Raw genomic sequence first — 22,982 nt, forward strand, 5'->3', positions numbered from 1 at the left:
TGTTTCTTATGAATATGCGTTTGCAGGAACATGATGTTACAGAAGGTCTAGCATAACAATCTTTTTTTGACTAAACTCTGCCATTCTGATTCACAATCCAGATTATCGTTATAAGGAATTTTGGCAAACTTTGAAGTCTAAATTTAATCACAGCATTATCTGCAAAAATCACTAACTGCAGCCCAGCTTACCCCAACAGTCCACTTTGCATTGGAGCTCTCTTCCCTGAAAGATATTCTAGGTTCCTTTGCTCGTAGAGGAGGAGTAACTGATCGTCCTGGGGATGCAGAGGGAGTTGCTAGGGGTGTAGTGCGAAGGCTGGACCTGAGAATAGACTGAGGAGTAAAACCAGGAAAACCAGAAGATGTGGCCAAAACTTTAGCTCTCTAGGAAGAGAAATAAAAACATTTAATTTAAAACCAGTTAAATCTTCAAAACAGAAGACTAAATTACAAAAATTAAATTGTCTTAAATTATGAACTGGGTTCATACAGCAGACAGAGGAAAGTTTTGCCTCTGCACAGTTTTTCTAAAAATAGAAACATTTTCAAGACAAAACCCCATGCTTTTTATTTTTCTCTTGGTTCATTTTTGTAAAGCCAACAAAGTTATTTTTCGAAATTACTGCCTCAAGAAATAAGGATATGATATCCTGTTTTCTACAAGGTTACCTCCTATCCCACTATTTTTTGCAATTTCTACACTGCTCTTATAAAAGGCTCATGACTTTAGCTTCACTCTGCACAGCAGCGTTTTCAGTCACTGCATCCCACGGCACTTCTGCAAAGCAACAGCCACAGCTTTTTTTCCCACTAATGAATCAGCTGCATGCAAGAGGAAGTGACACTGCTGTAAAAATACCTACACAACTTCATGCAGAAGCATTCAGCTGTTCTTATCTCAGATTATTTGTCAGTATTGAAAGAGGAGGATGAAGCTAGTTCATTGGGATGGATGGCACTTTGTAACAAGAAAAAGGTGGAAAGATGGAATTGTTCCATACAATAAAAACAAATTTAATTCACAAAGCTATGGGACAAGTTGTCCACTGCAATTATCTGAGAACTACAATTTCCCTCTTTCAAAACTGTTCCCACCTTAATGCTTCCCAAAAGGCTGTGTATACAACAGACACTTGCATATTGATAATTTCAATCCAGAAGTGTTTCTACTAAACCCTTCAGTCATTTCACTTTAAACAAACCTCAGAGGTTTTTCATTTGGTTGGTTTCTACTGACTGTTTAAAATACAAACCTTGACCACAAGAGGAGTTTCCAGTAAATTCAGCTCTGATGCTCTTGGAAGATTCTTTTGGGAGCTGGAGCGATGTGTACTTGATCTCAGGGGACTGGATGCCATGAAAGAAGTAGAAGCTTGGCATGGGGATTGCCAACTCTCATCCTGTGCCACAGAGTGGGAAGGAACAGGACGAACCACCAAATCCAGCAACCTGTTAAGATACACAATTTAAACTAGGAACATAGATAAATAAATGAAAAAAAAATGCTGGGATCATCTCAGATGATGCATAACAAGAACACTGGATGAACAAGAAATGCAGCCTCACTGCTGGGGTGATATATTAGGCCCACACGGAAGTGACAGGTGCTTTGGAGCATTTTTTCATTATTTCTTTACATTTCATACCTAATTTCCTAAATCCCTGCCTCTGACATAAGAATAACCCAATTTTAATTTGCACAAGTGACCTAATTGTCTCTAAATCTCAGCAGTGAAGAAAACTCATTTACATTTCAATGCAGGGACCATTTCAACTTCTCCACTTAATTGTGTCCCTAAGTTGACTTTTTCTTTGAGATACAAAACTAAGTGCAACAGAATCCTTGGTAAACCAAAAAAGCATACACACCAAGCACATATATACACACATGGCAAACAAACATGTTTTTGAAATATAAAGTCTGCAGAGCTACTATACCTTGAACATTTTTGAGAAAGTTTTGTAATAGGTGTCCCAAGAAATGCATCAGGCAACTCTGCAGCAGGGAGAGGATGTGTACTGACAGCTGGCTCTGTAGTTCGAGGACTAGAAGGAGAAGAAAAATATAACTGATTTTCATTCCCCCAAAGTTCAGCCATACCAGAATTCAAGTTTATTTGACCCTATTCCATGTAGGACAATCACCTGATAATTACAAGCCTCTTCCCCACTCTTTGTGATTCTGCTCATTTTTAAATAACCAAGCAGGAAGTGCTAAAAGATTACTATGTGATCACACAAACAAATCTACCGAAGTCTGTAGACCAACAGCTTCGTGGCAATGACATTTTGAGTTTCAGCTGTCTTAAACACTGAAAACACATTTACCATCCTGTATATACATATATTTGTATAGAGATTATCACAGCAGAAAAAACTCTCCAAACACTACTTATGATGAATTGATTCTTAAATGTTATATAGCATACATGCAAAAAAGCAAAACAAAGCTTTATTCACATCCACCCTCCCACCAAAAAACTAATACAATTTAAATAAAATTCTCTCTTTCTCTCCTCCCACTCACTCTCGCTCTCTCTCTCCACCTCCTCCTCCTTCCCTCTACAAACATGTAGCCCAAGACTGACCTTTGTAAAAGGTTGCTTACCTATCGTAGTGCGAGATATTTGTTTTCTGCTCATTTCCTAGCCATACTTCTCCAATTTTGGACAACACTTTACTGATGAAAGTTGCTCTTGTATTCACATTTCCTGCATTAGCTTGCCTTGTTACTGTTGATAAAGGCTTTGGCCTTGGGACTGTAAAGCAAGAGGCAAAACCATCAGCCTCGTAGTATCAAAGAGATGATTTGCTGTACATTGTATTTCACTTCTCTAAAAGTTACCTTCTCTTAAAAGTGATGAAGGCAAACGGTATGGCTTGGCTCTCTCCACTGCCAGCTTCCTCTGAACTGTGGGAAGGATCTTGCCATATTGGTCTAACAGAGAATTTCTGGTAACTGCTCTCTCTCTCAAGCGAGGATCACGATCATTCTGACAAAGGAAATGTGCAAAGTAAGATGTTAACGATTTACCAGAAGTTCCTTGCACAGAACCATCTCTGCTCTTTCTAACTAGGGCCTGAATTTGCTCTGTAGTTACAGGAGAACACATCCACTGCACAGAGACACAGCAAGTTCCACCCAGGAGCACACAGCAATTTCACCTGGTAGTTTTAGCAAAGTGCAAGGAAGACTAGTTAAAAAAACTAAAACGTAAAACCCCAAACAACCCCGAAGCTCACAACTAAAACCCACAAGGCAAATTTTACCTGTGGAGCATCTAGACTGCCCTCAGGCAAAAGCAAGATACAAGACATGTCATACAACATACTCTTCATTCCACAGAAACAAGTGACACAAACAATTTCCATAGTCTAAGCCATACAGAACAGAGAGATCTGACGAACTGAATGAAAAGGCAAGATATCTATTTATTCCTCAGATGCAAAACTTTCATAACTGGAGTCAAGCATGGTCTGATACTTTTAATTCCTAATTCCACACAGCAGGACGTCTATCCTTACCGTCAGATTGGCCTTCATGGACTGATTCAGCTGGAGTGCTGGGATGTAGTTGGCACGCTGCAGATGGTGGACTAAAAGGAATTCATGATTCTGAACACCAGATCTGGTCTGCAAAAACTTCTCCAAACACTCCTGTGAGAAATAACACATTTCAAAAATCTATTACGATTCTGCCTCTTCTCTTGCCAAAGAGACGATTGAGATTTTTTGGTTTCTTCTCCAAACTCACTTTTTCTGTGTCTGTGAAGGGCAGCTTCAGCAAATCTTCCATGAGCCCCATCTCCTGACAGATTTCATACATGTGCTTTAACAGCTCTTCGATGTTTAACTTCGTGGTGTGTTGCTGCAACAAACCCCAAGCCTCCACCATGCACCTGCAGTGAAGTGTTTGGACATGGAAAGGAATAGAACTCTAGAGACAAAAAGATGCCCCAAAGTGATGGGATTCATGCAAAGATCAAAGGAAATGGAGGGGAGTCCTATTTGGATCATCAGTTATCACATTTCCCAAGATCTGAATGCCAAAACAGCAGGAGAGATTTCCTTACCTGTTGGACAACAACACGGTGAGGAGCAGCCGCACTTCACTGCTGCTGGACATGGATGGCTTCATCATCTGGATGTACCTGAGGGCTCTCCTGTGCTCTCCCTGGCACATGAGCGACTGAATGATCCTCATGTGCTGCCATGACACAGTTTTGATTGTAGCTGGGTGGAAGAGCAGGGCCAGGGCATTCTGCAGAAGTTAAGAGCAGCTTCATTACCATATGTACACACAGCCATGCAACAAACACAGTCAGAACTTTCTTCAGCAAGCCTGGAGGTGGCTTAAACAAAATTAGATGTCTGTAAAATACAGACCAAGTATGGACCAAGTAAAATACTTGGTCCAGGACATATCAATAAAAATTCTTCAGTATTTGCAGGAAAAAAAAATCAGCCATACAGAACAAAGTGAATTAAGTGTTAAAAGAAACAATTCAGATTTTTCTAAGTTAACAAAATTTTATAAAAAGGGATGTATGCAAACATCCCTTTTAATACATTACTAAATAATAAGTTACTCTACAAACTGATTCTATTGACATGGTGACAGGCAAAGAATAACCTTCAGCATCTGGAAGAACAGCAATTAGGCTGAAAAGTCACTTCTGCAGTCTTTCATCTCAAATCTTGCTGCTACCATCATAGTTTCCATGTTTAAAGTAATCAAAACACTGTTTCAGAAACAGTGCCCAAGCAGCCTACTTGAAAACCTCCTAAATATAGACGTCTTTGAATTCAAAACTCAAGCATTACTAAAGCTCATTTGTTTTAATAAATTTCCTGTCAAAGCAGTTAAAGCAAAATTTCAAATCATAACTTAGTGCTGAAGATGTCAGAGCAGTGTTACAAAAAAACTTCAATTGCTTCTAATACCTAAGTACCAATTCTAAAAAATAGTTTTATTAATTACAGCTCTGCACTGCAATGTGTGTCTAACTCAACTGTTTAATACTTACTTCATAATCATTGTGATCTAGAAGCCAAAACCCTTGAATAAGCTTAACGAGACCCCAAGGGATAGCAAAGGCAGTTGGAAAAGAGTCTATTGAAGTTTCTGTTTTATTTGGAAAGGAATGCATGATATCCAGCAGCAAGTAAATTGTCTGAGAGTATCTAGTTAAGGTGAATAAATTGCTAAGACCAAAAATTTATCACATTACATTATCACATTTAGCAAACATAGTAATATGAAAATGGTAGGAAGCAGAATGCCTTAACATATTGATTCTGCCATTTCAAGCTATTATCACCTGTTATATCAATAGTCTGGTTCTAACCACAAATCCACATTCTGAATAAACAGCCAGAAAGAAACACATTTGGATTTCTGTAAGGCAATCAAAAAAGCAAGTATTGGGAATTTAAATACTGCTGCAATAAACTCACGCTCCTGCTTCATTCAGTGAAGGCACCACTTGAATATTCATGACACTCGAACATCCAATGTTTTATTATTAAAGAAAACAAATACTACAGCTGTTTTCCTTATTCCCTTACTTCTCAAAACACCATAAATTATAGAGCCCTTACAATACAACTTAGCAGTGAGAGATTGAAACTGTGTTGAAAACTATAAGGGCATCCCTCACTCACAGTGTCATCTTCCCTTTCTGACATCCTTTCTTAGGGATGTGTTCGAGTAAAGCAGCTCAGGACTACAACCATTTTTTAACCTCCTGCTCTCCAGACTATCCTCGGTTTAGCCAACAAACAACAAAGGCAAGTCTGCATGTTGCAAAAGCTAAAAAATAAGGTTTCTGCTCAATGAATATAAAAAAAAGCAAACACTGTTAGCTGGGCTGGAAAATGAATGATTTTGGCAATAATCAGCTACTGGAAAACCACTGTTACAAATCCTTTTGCTCTGAAGCAGCACATTTCAGGGCACCATTCTAACACACAGTCATTTGCTACAGAAAGGAGTGCTTTAAAAAATTATACACTGTGTTAAATCTTGAGAAAACTAAGGGAGGTTTTTAGCTTGCATCCTTCTTAGGGAGCATGTTTTCGCATATTAGAAGAGACTTTGCAACAAAACACTTCCAAAAACTCAGAAAAATTCTAAACTACAAGGAAATTAGGCAATGCTTCTGTTTAGGACATAACCATTCAAAATGCATTCCCTCACACTGTATTTGAGGCCTAAATGAAAGTATTGTTAAGCACACAGGTGACAAATAGGCAAGAACATTTATGGGCACACACTGCAGAGGTAATAACAAAAACTGGAAAGGATACAATTGCATGTTTGTCGCTTTCTTCAATGCTTTCGAGCAAATAGAGATCCAGCAGTGCCTGAAATGAAAGATTTAAAGGTTTTCTAATGCTCCTGACTTTCAGAATCATTGGCTTTAGGGAACTACTCCTGCTGCTGCTGCTGCTGGGGTTTTCAGTGAACAGAACACTCACATGTAAACTAACAGGTGGGTATTTCCCAGTGCCGCCTTCATCTCTCCGCCACAGCCTCTCAACTTGCTCTCCCAATTGGGAAACCATTCCATCAATCATCAAGCAGTCAGAATCCCACTTTCCTCTAGAACAAAAAGCAGCAAGAGTGAGTTTGGACAGAGTAAAATACTCATTCCAGCCTTTCAGTGTCATAGATTTCTGAGTCAGAGGAAAGATGGCCATTAGGTCACCATGAATTATTAAAGGAGTCCAGAGTGGAAATCCAAGAGAAGAGTTGCCTTTCATCTTTTGGGTTTCAGGTTTTCTTTCTCACTGGGTTTCATGTAATGAAAGGAAGTGCAGACAAAGGGTTTTAACTGCAAAAACAACCACTCTCACACAGTCCAACAGTGGAAGCTTTCTGGAGATTTCCTGCAAGGCTTACCTTGACAAACGCTCGAGTTTCTGTCGGTGACCCGTATAGTAGTTCTGAATCAGAGCATAATTGTAGAAAGGTCTAGACAAATGCATATGATCATCTACAGGAAATAAAGGAAAAGCAAGTCAAAGAAGTAACACCACATTTTTCAACTAAAACTTCAGAATATGAAAGTCAGACAACAGAAGTCACACAAGTATAAAGAAGCCTCCAAGTCTCTAAGACACAAGCATCAACTACTACTTCTTGTCTCGAGATCAGTTTCACGTTTGCAGTTGATGCAGCATTCAGAGCATGTAGTGTAAGCTCAAGATCACTCCTAAAGAAACAGTCTCAAAGGGAAGGGATTTTAGAATGTGTCATGTGAGCATCTGCAAGACAACTAAGGCTGACAATGGAATTTATAAGTTGTCTAAATCAAGAGCATTTCCAAGGTGTATTTTCACCTTGAACAATAAACAAAAGGTTCAAAACATGCATGTACTGCTTTTGCTCTCAAAACAAGGGCTGTGCTACTGCAGGTTCAGCTTACCTAAACCCTCGGGAAGGAGACTGGATCGACAGAACCAGATCACCACTTGTGCATACAAGGAAATGAGGCTGGTTACCACCTGCTTATTTGTCAAGTCCGTAAAACCTGAAAAAAAGGCAAAAGATTGTTTGGGTATGGCAATTCCTTTCCTTTCTATGAAACTCCCTTCAGCAGAACAAATACAAAGTATAAACAAGCACAGTAGAATTCTCTCTTTGTATTTGTCTCTCTGGATCACTTTTGTATTTGAAAGAAAAAACACCATCACCCTCAAAACAAAAACCAATCACTATAAAGAACCAGAATCACTAATGATTAAAATTTAAAAAGACAGCCTAAGCTATTATATTTACTCAGGAAGAATTTGTTTTCCATGTAGCAGAGATTTTTACTTTAGCAAAGGGATACTCCTCTTTTGCCCTCATTGTGCCAACAATTTATAAAATCAGAAGCTAAAAAAACTCAGGGAACTTGCTTTACACGTTACTCATTTCAGTTTCCTTTCTATTTTTCAGCAATTTGCACACAACTATCAATTGCAAGCTAAGAATTCAGAATACTTCTCAGCATTACCACACTCAGCTGCCGCAGCTGCCACCCAGGTGCTTACACAGCTCATTGCAGAATCAGAGTAGCCTCCCCAACACAGCCTCATGAACTCTACCAGCTGCTCCCCTGAACTCAAAGCACCTTAAATCACAGTCCCAATTCCTCTGATTTAAGCCTCTCCTCCCAGCTCCATCTGACTCTCTCCCAGCCATCCAAAACAGCAACAGCTCCTGTCTCCACACTTACAACCCAAGCATCTTTCCACATCTTAACAAACAGACCAAAGGCTTAGCAGCTCTTTCACAAACCTTTCTCAGTAAGCTCTCGTGCTTCTGTCAGAAAACAGTTCAGGACTGTGCTGAGGTTGCTCAGAAGCAGCTGGCAGTGCTGAAGGGACTGTAATGTCTGGGGGTCAATGAAGTTGCAGGAGCCGTCAAACAATGGAACACCTTGTCAAGGAGAAATAGCAAATCATTGCTCAGCACAGCAACTGCAGGCCTCCAAAAGACACTTAAAAAACCACAGAAGACTTCAAGAACTTCTTAAAGAATCACTATCACACACTGGCAGATTACTGAATAAGGTCCTTTACAAAGAATGACTTGAGGTTTCAAAAATGACTACACCACTACTCACATATTTGGTCCAGTTCATCTTTTGTACAGATCACTTTGTTCCACGTCCACTCAAGAACAAACCGTAAATTAACAGCAGAACTTGGCTGCTCTTTAAAAAGAGAAAACAAAAAAGACATGAAGCCACAGTTGCTAACCAAGCACACAGAACATAAAAACAATGTAAGCAGCATTACCTTCAGAGGTCCAGTGTTTAATGCAGCTTGTCAGAAGTTCTAAAGAGCCTGTCTGGACAGCAGCTGACAACACTGCTTCTAACTGCTCCTCCTGAACAGAACACACAAAAGCAAATCACAACCTCACACACTTTTCATTCCTGAGCCCCCAACAGAACTCTTTGTTTCTACCTGGCTTTTCATTTAAACATCACAAAGTCCATTGGTGCACATGCAACTTATTCCCTGTTCTTAAGTCTTCCTTCATTCTAGCCACAGGCTAGACAGTAACCTGTGCAATTGCTTGTTGGTTTGAGGAACACAGGGAAGTTTTCCTCTGACATTTCAACTTCACACAGGCTAATTCTAATCTCTCTTTCTGTGACTCTGGGTTTCACTCTTCATTTACTGTCCCTCAATGAACTGTTTTCAGTAACATCCTCTGCTAATACCCATTATGCACTTGGCATACACTGCTTTGCCATCAGGAACTCATGAAGGGCACAGAGCAAATATGACTGTGTTTGCACGGAAACAGTGAAGCTGAGACTAGCCAGACGAAGTAACTTTGACATCCAAAACATTAAGTTACAACTTGTTAAAGTACCATAAAGAAGTGAAACATTTGCAGGCTTAAATTTCAGGCTGTTCAAATACTGTATTCCAATGTCATAGTCATGCTCCAGAAGGACAATGCATAGGCATGCACACACATGGGCAATAATATAGTAGCTTATTTCAGGTGATGTTTGAGACATTTCTTTCAGGTGACATAATCATACATACAATTTTTTTTCTTTCCTCTATTTTTTAAAAAACAAATCAAAAAGTCTGTGTTCTAAGTGAAATCATTACATACAAACACATTTCCACATAGTAGAAGACATACGGGATATTTCCATCATTTCCTGAAAATATGCTTCAGACAAGGAAACATGATAAATAATACTTAGGGTACCAAACAAAATTCTAAGCTTCTTGACCCTAATTCTGAAGTTTTTCTTTCTAGTATTCAAAAGCAATCCCTGCTCAAAGCAGTGTCTGAACAGTATCATCACAATTCAGCAAAAGTCATCATAAAACTTCTTGCTTTTCCACGTAATTTCACACCCACACTGACATCGGAACATCTAATCAGACTGTAAGAGCCTACATCAGGCTTGCAAAATAAGCAGTCTATGGGCTGGGTCAGCTTGCCAAATTTGTTTCAGCTACCACACTACACAGAAGTGTTATTTTCCCTAACACATTTCCACAGTCTCTGTTGAAGAATCCCACAGACAGGAAGATGAGGGCAGGGGGAAGACTGCTCTTCCCTTCCTACTGCTTACTGCTCCACTCCATGATGACCATCCAACCCTTTAGCTTTGACCCTGCCTGGAGTAAGATGGGCTGCTCATTACAAAGGCTCCTTCTCTCATGAAACTCTTCAGATGAGAGACAAAGCTTGTTGCACTGCAAATGGAAAACCCGAGGGGTGTGAAGTCACTGTGATGGCAGACAGAATGTAGCGGTGTTGAGAGATACAGGTGATGCAGGTGTTGCAGCAAGAGGGCAGTCTAAGAGGAGGAAATCTACCACAGCTCAAGGCAAAGGCTACAGAGTTGAGTATTGAGAGGGTGCAGAAAAGCCTGCTGACGAAGGGAAAATGAGGCAAAGCGGCAATGAAATTGTCAGGCAGAGCTGACAATAGTAACTGCTTAGCACTTCCTTGGAAGCAAACGATGTCTAGTGCAGCAAACAGGCACTTGCAATAGTGCCCATCTGAAGGAGGCACTGCCACTGCCACCTACTGCACCCTGAGACACTGATGGGCATGAAGAGGATGAAGGCTGTTCTGAGGGAAAGCTGCTTTCTGATGCACAACACTGACTGCATGCTTCCTCATGTGTACCTGGGGCATGGAATTAACAGATGGATCACTAAAGACAGACCTCTTAGCGCTGTTTCCTGTCAGAAGGTTGGATCTAAGAATATTATCGCTTCTGCTAATGTCAACACCTGCCTGTCAGCGCAATTTGCAATCAAAAATCAGGGTCTTACAGCCTCTACAGCCTTCAAACAAGACAGATCTATTTTCCCCTGCATTCCCCGCTGCACACTCACCTGACTCAAACTGGATGGCTGGACATCAACCAGTCTTGGAGACAGCAAGCCAGCTACAAGACACCGAGTGTAGCTGTCATGAATGGCTTCACTTATTAAAGGACCAGACTTCTTCAAAAACTTCAGGGTCTGAGACATCAACCAAAAAACACAGATTAAGATAGCATTCAATTACTAAGCTTCTGGATCACTCAGACTATCAAAAAGCTGCATTAGAAGCAGCAAGCTTTAGGTTAGCAATTTCAGTAAGCATTGCTATGTAGAGCCTTAAAGATGGCAGCCAAACTAACACTTCCAGTTTCTAAAACAACATCCTGTAGAAGAAAATACCAATTTGCAATGCTGAAGGCAAGTATTTTCCAGCTTCCCTGTCAATATACAGGCTTTGTTTTTCCCTGAACATTGACAAAAATTACATTCTATAGACATTCAAACTAATATAACTACAAATCACTCTTTGAAAGACTCTATATGCTTGTTTGTGCAGAAAATGATTTACATGGGAATATTTCGTGAGCCAGAACTTCATTCAAAAGGATTTCTCATCAGCTCTGCAGTGGCTCACTGTTATAATTTGGCCAAGGCTGGGAGAAAAAACATGCATTTCTTCTTAAACAAGTAAAGAACTTCTCCTTTTCTCCATGCTGTCCTCCTTTCTCAAATTCTTCAGGGGAACAAACCCTGACTCCAGACTACACAGACTGTACAAAGAAGTAAACACTTTCCCCAACTTCCACCACATCCTTTTTCTTCCTACAACAGCAATGCTGCATTCCTTTCTAGCCATTCAATCCCTGTTCATGTCTCCCTAAAACAGGACCGTTTGCAGGATATGACTGCAGCCATGCCCGTGGATGGGCAGTGTGAGCATAAAGTGCTCTCTGACACTCAAAACAGTGCAAGAGAGAACCTTCAAAAGGTTCATCTCCCGACAGTCTCAACAGAGATACAGAAAAAAGTCACCTCCTTCTGGAAGCCGGTGCAAGTCATGTGAACAACTCCCGAGTTGAGCAAGCACGTCACATCTGCAGAAACAAGGAACATTTGACAGCTTTCCATACTCTCTCCGTTACCTTATCACCAGTTTATGCTTTTTAAACACTGCTATTTGCAAAGACAAACCTTTTCTTCATCAAATCACTTGCACACTCTCTTTAAAGAGTAGTTACTGGCTGGCTGTAGAAACTCAGTCTCAAGCGCTACCCAGGTGCTGTGCTTTGAGCCTCACCTCAAAGTCATTTCAGTTTATGACCATCACCCCTTCACAGACTATGTTACAGAAGCCCCAAAACCCAAACCTCAGCAGACTGTCAGGTATGTTTCACAGGAGTCAATACCCTGTTATTACAAGGTAACCAGGTTTCAGAAGGTTTGTGGGGTATTTTTGTTCTGGTTTTTGCCCAACAAGCAATGAACAAGAAAGAGAACCACTAAGTGGCATTTGGCCTCACATGAAGCTTGTCGCTATTAAAATGAAAAGCAGCAAAATACCTACCAAAATTGTAGGTGCTTGGATTAAAAAACTGTTCAGGTGGTGGGTAAGAAGGAGGAACTCCCCGACTTAGACTACGCTCGTGTACCAGAATATCCAAAATGAGGTTTGGAGAAGTCATGCTTATTACAGGATCCAGTGACCACAGTGCAAAATAGGGGCAATCATGAAGGAATTCTTCTGGCCTTCAAGAAAACAAGTGCATAAGATAAACAGCAACTTTCAAATTAATACTTTGTCAGGATATGGAAAACAACTTAATAAAAACCTACCTCAGTGAGTCTGGCATTTGAGCATGATACCAGCGATTAATGTCAAATACACCCAAATAAGTAGATGGTTTTCCCTGACCATAGGTATTCACTTGCCAGCTGAAGATTGATACACTGGTGTCAGGAGAGATTACTGTCAAAGACAATACATTGTTTCTTATTGAAGTAAATATGGGATATCTGCTGTTTTTAAAACACCACTTTCTATTCTGGCTTAATTCTGTTATTTCACTCATGAAACTTGAAACTTTATTAATAATGACAAAAACAATTTATAGAATAGTAAACATCTATTTGATAGGTTTCAGTCATACTGCCTCTTTTTCTTGTTCAAATAGTATCACTTTTAAACCAAACCCAATACACAATTATTAGCTAATCAAGTTTTTCATCCAGATCATCAAAAAGAGATGATACTGGAACTGGCTCCAATACTGAGCCCTGGGGAACACCACTACTGACCAGGCACTAAATGGATGCAGCCACATGTTCAATCAGGGAAAAAAAAAAATTCAGGTAACTCTCCTAAGCAATAGAAAGAATAATCTTACTGTCCCATGAAGACAGCTGACAGTACAAACTGACTGATCAGCATTATACAGATGACCCCACCATACACTGTTCTAGCATCCCAACAAACATAAAATAAAACCTATTTTTCCCCTTAAAGAATTACGTACAGAGGGATAAAAAAGTCCCACATAAGGAAACAAGTCTTCTTTTTAAGTAAGCCCAGCAAGGTCGGTTAGACAAATATTTAAGACTTTAAGACTGTGCGTATAGAACAGCATTCATTGCTTAGATTCCCAAAGCATGTTTAGAATAGTTTAGAATAACCAAACAGGGAGACAGAACAAACCTTCAGTAACGCTATCCTCTCTGTCAGCATGGTTGCGAAATTTCTCTATGGTCTGACAGCTGAGTAATTTAGTATTGCTGGTCTGCCCTCTCAAGGGAAAGATTCCACCAGTGAGATCTAAACTGTACCTTTCATCACAGTATTCCAAACCCTGGGTGGGAAAAAAAAGTAAAAAAAGAAGGTCGTTTTCATTAGATCTACTATGAAAGAATGTATATATGCAAAAAAACGTACATATTGTATTGTTTATTTCCAATGAGCTTATTTCTGATAGCAAATAAAAACTACATCTGACACTCAAGAGAATTAACTGTCAAATTTTAACACATAAGTTTGGCTGAAAAGGCTTTGCACATTTTCAACAACTAGCATTTCCTTAGCAAAACTTTGCTCTGAAGCATGCAGAATCTATGCTATTTTATTCAGGAATTTTGGAAATAACTGACACATGCAGGGTAGACAAGAAAAATCTAAACCATCTCTTTGAAAAACCGTCATGAAGCCTACACAAAGAACTTCACCCTCACTATAAGGCTAACTATTCACTAAAAACAATTTTTAAGAGATGATGCCCTGAACAAGAAGTGCACCACTCCAAATACAGTTCCAAAACATAAAGCACTAAAATTCCATAAACCTGTCCAGCATTAATTTTAATGACCAGAAAATTTCAGCTTTTATTCACATATAAAGAGCCACTCCCAGACAAAGTCAGTGCAGAGGGGAAGAAGAAAATAATGCCAAATAGTTCCTGCTGAAGACAACTTCCTAACTAAAGCCACATATTTTAAATTTTCCACACTGGAGCAAGCAAATCTAAGTTAAGGAACTCTAGTGCACAGAAGATACGAAGTAAGGATGTTCCAGACCAGTTAAACAGGACAGTTTCCAAACGAGTTGCACTGGTCAGACTCTGATATGAACATAGAGACTACACAAGCATTGTGCAGCACAAAGGTAAGGATGACCATGAACTGATCCACAAGACACAACAGCTGCTGAGATGATATTAAAGAAGTCTTTAAAAGCCTAATTTAAGAGTATCTTTCAGTTTTCTTAATTGAGCAGATTTAAACCAGCCTTGAAGGCAACAGAGACACGAGTTTGACACATGCATATAAAATCAGTGCCATATGTTCCAGAAGTTCCATTTGTGACTTTTACCATGATATAAAGTCCAAGATGCATGGTTTCATAGCCTCAAGTCTGATTCCTGGGACGTAAAGAACTGATATAAGTAGACAAGTGTTTTAAGCTCCTGTGACCTCTACTCAGTAAACAATGAGCAACAGTAGATTAATTTCTCCTTGTTTACTCAAGCTTGGCGTGGCAAATGGGAACAACTCTTTAAAATTTATGTCACTGAAGACGAACAGGAAGCTTAATCCAGTCATGTAGGCAGAGAGCCACCATGTCATGTTGACCAATATGTAACCACAAGGAAGTATTCTGAGACTTAAGAGACCACTGAAGAGCACAGATCCTGTCCTGATGCATCCTTTGGGGAGGGATTAAGAATTTCTTTTTTTGGGGGGGGGGAGGTTTGGCAGTAAATGCTATCAGATCTCAGCATGAAACTACACGTGTAAGTAAGTGCCTTATCTGGAACCCAGTTGAAGAACCTGCCTTTCCTCCTCAGAGGGTACAGATGTTCAGCTCTCTTTAACAGCCTTCTAAGATTGGTTCCTGTTGCAATCTTTCAACACACTCATCACAGGGAAGCAGTAACAGCAGGGGAGCAAAAGATCTCAAATCCAGGGAATGGTGCCTGACACCACTTAGAAGCCTGTGAATATACTACTGGTTGCATAGTCTGTAGAGGGTTCCAAATCTTACTTTAACTACATAGGTTTCCCAGGTCACAAACACAGTAACACTTTTTAATCACTTTGTGTGCTTTTTTTTTTTTTTAAAGAATGTCAACTGGAATTTCTAGTAGATCCATTTTTAAAGGCTGATGAAACATTTCAACCCTCTGAGGTATAAACTGACATTTGGCACATCTTGTTCAAAAAAGTAAGACAACCAAGACAAATAACTGCCAAACAGTTAAAGGTCCCAAATTTTAACATTAATTGTTCAGATGGAAAAAAGTAATAGCCATGACAGAAATAGAGACAATTGCCTTTTTCCCAATGCAGCACAGAGTAAAAGGCATTGCCTTTGTCACTGCTAAGACTAGCTAATAACACCTTTTAAAAGACGATAAAACAAAACAAATTCAAAAGCGAATCTTGCGAAGATTAAAGAAACTTTCTCCTATCAACCTGCCAAAGTGCTTAGAGGACTACAAGAGATACAAGAGTGAACTGCAATGAAAGCCCTTAAAAAAAAAAAAAAAACCAAAAACAAAACACACAACCCCCCCCCAAACAAATAGGGTACTGTTCCTCTAGAGCAGTATATATTTTTGTCTTTAAAAAGCTGCACATGAAGACACAACATGCATATTTAGACATGTTGAACCACTTGAAGATATTTCTACTTTGTCACCATGATCTAACCTTTATCTGTTCAAAAGCAACACTTCCAAATGAGAAAGGAGCTTTCCCATAGATAAAAAGAAAAAATAAAAAAAATTAAACATTCAAAAAAATCACATCTCAAAGTCCCTAAAAAAAGTCTTTGAACCACAGTCCAAGGATTACTTCCATTTCGTTTTGTACTGTTGAGTACAAGAGCAAATATCAAATAGGAGGGAAGACTTGCTCTGAATTAAGACTACTTTCCCATCAAAAAGATCTTGCAAGAGTTTTGAGTATAGTGAATAGAATTTAACTTTATACACATGCCTCCCAGCTCTGTTAGATATCTGAGATATAATGATACCTCTTCTGGATTTTATCTATTCTATAATACAGCATCTCTGGAACCCGTTCTAAAAATTTATGGAGACTCTTCTGATCAAATCATACCACCATATGTTACATTTACATCTTTTGCTGTAAATGTTTTTGTTTTAAGAGGAGATTTCAGAGATAACCCAGACGAAAAGTAAAAAAGAGTCATCTTTACAGCTACTGAGTTTCAGAATCAACACTGAAGAGACATTGTAGGTATTTTTGTAGGTGTATTTGAAGTCAGGCTGACAGAGCTTAAAAGAAAAACAGTATTTTAAAAGCTTAAAAGAAAAACAATATTATAAAACAGAGATCAGAAATGTTTAAAGACATATATATGACCATATTTTAACAAAGGGAGACAGACAGAAGCTTCCTTAAATCTACAGTTTAGTTACACAAAGCTATTCAAAGCCCTGTCTTCTCTTCCTACATGCCATTCATGAGATGATTAAATGAGGAGTAATTTCATTTGTAACAGCCATTTCCTCTTCAGGAACAAAATGTATAGGGGCTGTTTGCAGATTAATCTAGTTGGAACACAAAACACTGTAGTAAAAAATTGCATGTCTTCAGTAAGTGCAGATTGTGTCTGACCCATCCGGTCATCATCTATGATGGAGCGACTGCAACAGCTGACAAGGGAAGACTGACCAACATCATCTACCTGGACTTCTGCAAGGTCTTTGACACAATCCCATGTGACATCACCATCTCTAAATTGAAGAGACAGATTTGCTGGGTGGACTATTCAGTGGGTAGGGAATTGGCTGGCTAGACCAAGCCACAGGGTTGTGGGAAACGGCTCTATCTGCAGGCATAGGCCAACGTTGAGTGGTGTTCCTCAGAAGTCTGTGTGGGGACCAGTGCTCTTCAATGTCCTCATCAATGACACAAACAGTGAGATCAAATGCACCTTAACCAAGTTTGTAGGTGACACAAGGCTGAAAGGTGCAGTTGACAAAACAGAAGGCTAGGATGTCATCCTGAGGGACCTGGAAAAGCCTGGGCCCACAGGAATCTCATGACATGAAGGTCAGCAAGCCCAAGTGCAAGGTGCTGAAGCTGGAACAGGGCAATGCCAGACATGACTACAGACTGGGAGAAGTGATTGAGAGCAGCCCTGCCAAGTAGGACTTGGGTGTTCTGGTAGACAAGAAGCAATATGCACACACAGCCCAGAAGTCCAACCTCACCCTGGGAGCCTCAGTGCAGCTTTTCAGCACGTAAAGGGAGCTTACAAAAAAGTGAGAGACAGTATTTCACTAGGGCAGACAGTGACAGGACAAAGGAGAAGGGGTTTTCAACTAAAATAGGAGAGATTTAGCCAGATGTTAGCAAGAAATTTTTTACTGTGAGGATGGTGAGGCTCTGGAGATGCGGCTGCCCAGAGATACTGTAGACGTCCCATTCCTGGAAATGTTCAAGACCAGGGTGGATGAGCGAACTCATCTAGTGGGTGACATCCACACCCATGGTGGGGGGCTGGAATTAGATGACATTTAAGGTCTTTCAATCAAAACCACTCTATGAATTTATGGCTTGTTTTGGCAGGTGTGGACAAAAAAATGCCTAAGAAGACTCATCAAAAGACTTTTCTTTAGTCTCACTGATCCTTCCATGGTAAATATTAACATGGTGAGATTAACTCATACTCACTTAGACAAAATTACTATTTTCATCTTCTCACATACAGGCCTGTCTTACCTCATACATGACTTGTCCTGATGCCAGGCGTTTCCTGTCACCAAATGCTAACTGCAACAAATGTAAACTCACAACATCGCCTTCACTGAAAAAAAATGAGGAGATTTGATTACAAAGCTGCTTTACAATACTCATTATCATTTTATTAGATCTAGGCTCAAACTTACTTAAGAGCATGCTCTCGCTAAAAACACCATTTCCCAAAACATGATAATTGGTCACATTTAGCCACTCAAACATAAAGGAGGAAATTTTGACACTAACAGCTTCAGGGGCAAATGCTAACTTTACCAATGGAAAGCTTTAATACGCAGTATAGAGAAAAAAGTTGCTGAATTGCTGGAAATAGCTCACAACAATAAAGTGTTCTCCATGAAAAGCACTTTAAAGTCAAACTTAGAAGACTGCCACTCTACAAACAGCTGGGCTGACTAAGTAGCTTGCTGATGATGTTTACTGTTCTGCATCCGCAGCCTAAACCACTCTCAATGGTATTGAGTATCATGGTGGGAATACCAATCCAATCTTGAAGCACTCATCAAGAAACAAGGGAAATCATTTAAGACTGCATGCACAAAAATACAGCCACTGTTCCTTTGCCTTCTTTCACAAGGTAGATTCCTCTCTACAACTGTAAAATCCTGAAAAAACTGCACTGTAAGCTAAACACTGCTCATGCCTGAATCTCCTGTAAAGTTAAACAAACAAAACAAATACACAGATATCAACTGAATGTGAAGAAATATTAAAGAACATATCAGTGACTTATGGCAAGATTTTATTCACCTTTGCTGTGTAGACTGAACAGCCCACAAGTAGCAACAATTGCGAGGATCATTCTCAGGCTCTTGAAAAGTAACGGCATAGACAGGAATCCTTCCTCCTTCAAGTTGAGAGTGGTGCCTACAGGTTTAAAAGAAAAAAAGAATAAAGAAAAAAGAGGAGTCTGCTGGCCCGAGCTGTTTGCAGAAGGGTACAAGCATCTTCTGGGAAAAAAGCACCTTGCTTGTTTATCCTCAAAGTACAGGAGGTCACACTGCCATCTCAAACAACTGGAGACTGGCAAGCCACTACTTCTTAAGTATCTGTCTTCCCAACTGATCAACTTTAGTTTTAAGTTCACAATCTTGACACCAAAATATGCATCCACTGCCTATTTACACACCCCTAATGCATATGTAGTTTCTGGTGAGATGCTGTAGATTTCCTTAAGTAAACCCCTATCTGAATGTGGTTAAATATTTCAAAAGGCAGATTTAAAATCACCTCTACATTTTACTATTGCTTATAAATTTACAAGCAATCTGATCTCCAAGTCTTCCAAACAAACTCTCATTCACATGCATCCTTGCCTCTGAAGGAGTAAACAAACCATCAATTTCAATCAAGGCTGAAATGCAGGAAAGGGTATGTTTTCAGGCACAGATCAGCTACTGAATTATCATGTCTCACTAGTTTCATCGTGGACACTTAAAAGAACACCATCACCAAAACCACATTATTCACATACTGCAGCCTTTCAGTGGATGCTCTAATTGCAGTAATTGGTTCTGAAAAATAATTTCTAAAATCTGTTTCATGGAAACATACATATTGCCTGGTTTCACTGAATACTACTGGAGAGAATAAACTGACTTATAAGAATCAGTTCTATCATCACATCCTTACTGTTGGATTTCCTGAAATAAAAAATTGAGACCACTGCACCTCCAAGTGTGACCAAATGGAAAGGACTACTTACTCCCTCTTCAAAGATTTCATATGCCATAGTGACAGGTAGCCATCAGAAAAACCCACAACAAGCTGGTTGCTTCTGCTTATGTAGCACAGGGTTGATACTGCTGTTCCTGAAGGACTTCGCAACTGAAAACAGAGATGCCTCCCTTCTCTGGTCACAGCTTCTCTTCTTTGTGGGACTTCAGCAGGAATCCTAATGACAACTTCTAGATCTACACATAAAAGCAGGCAAGAAATGAATGTATCATGCCATTTCAGTGGCATTTTAAACTGATGTGAGCACGTGTATAATCTAAATCCACTATGCCAGGCAAAACACCAATTTCTGCAACACCTTTTTTTACAATTTCTGTTTCCACACCTACTCAGAGAACAAAAGGACTCTCCAATGGGACAGGTATTCTCACCCCTATTTCAAACCTGGGTACAACAGTAAATTTAGTAGACAAACTTTTCTTGGACCCTATAAATCAGGAGTTTGGACCTCACAATGAACCTATTTGAAGAGACAAACTCCTGAAGCCACTCTTGCAATAGCCAAAATATTGTACGCAATCTGAATAAACAAACTACAGCATTCATTCACACAAATGCAGGATTTCTCATAAGCCAAATTTATTTTAAAATGCAAGCGTAAAATTTACCCCTAGTCCATTGATCAAAACAGGAGAACACTCCCAAGAAATACGGTCCCTCTGACACAATTTCCCATCAGGCAGCTGCACTGACTCAGATGGCAAAATTCCTACATCCCAATGGCAAGAATCTAAGTGACAAAGGGATGTGGGCAGCAAGAGGCTTTCTTAACATCAGGAGGAATATTAAGCTACTCCCATTTTTTGATCAGCTCAGGACTACACAATGTCAAACTGCCACCTATAAACAGCAGTCAGAAATGTCAGGCACCCTGGTGTTTTCAGAGCAGGATATCTGTTGCTTCTTTACAAGACATTAATTTTCTTACTTGTAAGTTCAGGTTTAAAAACTGCAGCTTACCCGATGCTTCTACTTCATTCTGACTGCAAGCTAAATCATCCAAACAAAGGTCAACCAGAAGGACATGACCAACATCTGTAGCCACTGCTGCCACTCCAAAGAGCCAGCGCAGACTCTGATGCAGGTGCCGGGTGCTCACGCTGGCTCCGCCGTCATTGCTGATGGGTTCGATGGCAGTGACCTGCAGGAAACTGCAGCTTAATAGCGATACTGCTGAGCTTGTCAAACAGCAATCACTCCAAAGAGAAGTCAGCATTAGCACATCAGAAACAAGAAAGTAAATACAGGTTCATAAGACCTTTAAACAAAGCACTGCTCCTAATTATATCAAGCAAAAAGAAAATTAATAGAAAGAAAGCTCTTCCCACTTTAATGGTGCATTCTGTCTTTACATCTTACCAATTTTCATCTCCTACTTAGAAATAATTCAGTCTAAGAAGACACATAAAATCAATTACATGCTAGAAGCTTCATCATATCTAAGGGACTGAAGTAAGAAAGACAAAGCTAAATCTAGTTCTCCCACGGCTCAAAGCCCATCACCACTGTGATACAGTCCAGGCCTTCTTTACCAACCATTTAATAGGATAAATCAGGATGCAAGGCAAATGAAGCAGTGATCAAGGGGCACAGTGGACACACCATTTCCATGGGAATTAAACATTCTCAGAAATGTTTGGAGGGAAATGCTGGCTAAGTAAAATCTACACTGGTCCTCACTTTGACTGATAATACCCAACAAAAGTTTTAAATGCACACCAGCACTGTTACAGATGGAAAGGAAAACTGTAACAGGCAGCCAAACCAACAGCAATAGACCAAACGTGGACTTGCTCAGCCTGAGGCAGCAGCTCTCTCTGCTCCCTGACATGCCAAGCAGTCTCCACCTCCCCAGGACAAGGTGCACACAGACCCTTCAGCACCCACAGCACACCCAGGACAGCACTGACTGCTCTAGCAGAGACACAAGCACACCAAGGCTCCTGCACTACAGCTGGATAACAGAAGAACAGAGGCTATCTTTTGGACTCTTACAAAATGCAGCACCATGAAAACAGGCAGCTTTACAGCAACAACAAAGGTTTGCCTGAAAACAAAGTAAAGAAGTGAGCATCACAAATAGTCCTTTCATGTTGTGTTTTTACCCCCAGAAATAGGGAAAAATATACAAACCCTTAAGCACCCTGATTTCTCCTCTCCCATATCAAGCACTGCCTGGCAATCTGCTACACAATTCACCTTGGTCACAAGAACTCCAATCTTAGAAGTATCTATAGTCATTTAGAAAACTCAATTTTCTTTCAGAATTCTCATCATTCAAATTAGATTTGCAATCTTCTCTGCTGCTCAAAGAACTAGCAAAAGTATTTTGATTACTTGGATTCTTGTGCTCCAAGTCCTGGTGACTGTGATGAGCAAATACAGAACACATCTTGCTGCACAATTAGCCCAAGTTCAAGTGCTGCTTCTAACGTCTTTTCAAGGTATTTTTTTCATTGTACAACTGGCTTCAAATGAATCTTTTCTAGTTTTGCATAGAGTCTTCCAAAAATGTTTCCTGGTTACTTCAATTTTCCATGCAGAAGCTCCTGAAATGACATATTTTTCCACTGTGCTATGCACTGCTTTTTCCTATTCTCCTAGTGCACTGCCAACTCATCCTGGGAAAGAACAAAGAAAACTTTTCTCAGCTCACTGAATCTGAATGCTGCCCTTCTGCCTCATACAAACCAGGAAAATTTGGGGAAATACCATGCAGCAGTTCTGAAATATGCAACTGTTATACACCAATTCAATGTAATTCATGTTTTAATTCAGAATCAAATTCAAATCATACTCATCAATATGTTCAGTTTTCTACTGCATTTCATATATATTTATTCAGAGGGCAACGAGTGACACTCACACACACATGCAAAGATATTATGCCAAAATTCTTTCTAAGCTTCTGAATTTTGGTTTTTTACTTCACTTCTTTATTCTCTCAATGAATGAACATCCACTGTTACACTAAAAGGCAGTCAGTCACACAATCACAACACCCTGTATTAATACACTAACAACATGATACCTTGGAGCAAAGTTTCTCTAAGTTAGTATTAAACTGTACAATTTAGCTGTCCTCAGAAGTTATACCAATCGAGAAAACAGTCCTGAAAACATAGTGCTCATTAAAGGTTTAAGAGTAATGACAAAACTGCA

At 39.7% G+C, this 22,982-nt stretch overlaps 1 protein-coding gene across 4 annotated transcripts in view; it reads right to left on the reverse strand.

Annotated features, from left to right (window-relative positions):
- Window positions 1–22,982, reverse strand: part of LOC146439413 (protein ELYS-like) — a 41,831-nt gene that overhangs the window by 10,548 nt on the left and 8,301 nt on the right. For all 4 annotated transcript variants that reach the window (XM_085055189.1, XM_085055191.1, XM_085055190.1 and 1 more), the window contains exons 4-28: window positions 20,781–20,961; window positions 19,789–19,996; window positions 18,834–18,950; window positions 18,048–18,132; window positions 13,501–13,651; window positions 12,642–12,774; window positions 12,373–12,554; window positions 11,841–11,902; window positions 10,878–11,006; window positions 8,793–8,883; window positions 8,618–8,707; window positions 8,290–8,430; window positions 7,433–7,537; window positions 6,907–7,000; window positions 6,483–6,606; window positions 6,312–6,368; window positions 5,030–5,176; window positions 4,076–4,263; window positions 3,757–3,901; window positions 3,528–3,659; window positions 2,848–2,995; window positions 2,611–2,761; window positions 1,941–2,048; window positions 1,256–1,451; window positions 192–386 (exon numbers count right to left, since the gene is read on the reverse strand). In XM_085055189.1, the coding sequence (XP_084911315.1) occupies window positions 192–386; window positions 1,256–1,451; window positions 1,941–2,048; window positions 2,611–2,761; window positions 2,848–2,995; window positions 3,528–3,659; window positions 3,757–3,901; window positions 4,076–4,263; window positions 5,030–5,176; window positions 6,312–6,368; window positions 6,483–6,606; window positions 6,907–7,000; window positions 7,433–7,537; window positions 8,290–8,430; window positions 8,618–8,707; window positions 8,793–8,883; window positions 10,878–11,006; window positions 11,841–11,902; window positions 12,373–12,554; window positions 12,642–12,774; window positions 13,501–13,651; window positions 18,048–18,132; window positions 18,834–18,950; window positions 19,789–19,996; window positions 20,781–20,961 (3,360 nt within the window). The remainder of the gene's footprint in view (window positions 1–191; window positions 387–1,255; window positions 1,452–1,940; window positions 2,049–2,610; window positions 2,762–2,847; window positions 2,996–3,527; window positions 3,660–3,756; window positions 3,902–4,075; window positions 4,264–5,029; window positions 5,177–6,311; window positions 6,369–6,482; window positions 6,607–6,906; window positions 7,001–7,432; window positions 7,538–8,289; window positions 8,431–8,617; window positions 8,708–8,792; window positions 8,884–10,877; window positions 11,007–11,840; window positions 11,903–12,372; window positions 12,555–12,641; window positions 12,775–13,500; window positions 13,652–18,047; window positions 18,133–18,833; window positions 18,951–19,788; window positions 19,997–20,780; window positions 20,962–22,982) is intronic.

This window comes from Lichenostomus cassidix, chromosome 3 (assembly GCF_008360975.1).
Source record: "Lichenostomus cassidix isolate B80296 chromosome 3, HeHo_3.0, whole genome shotgun sequence".
Classification (NCBI taxonomy): domain Eukaryota; kingdom Metazoa; phylum Chordata; class Aves; order Passeriformes; family Meliphagidae; genus Lichenostomus; species Lichenostomus cassidix.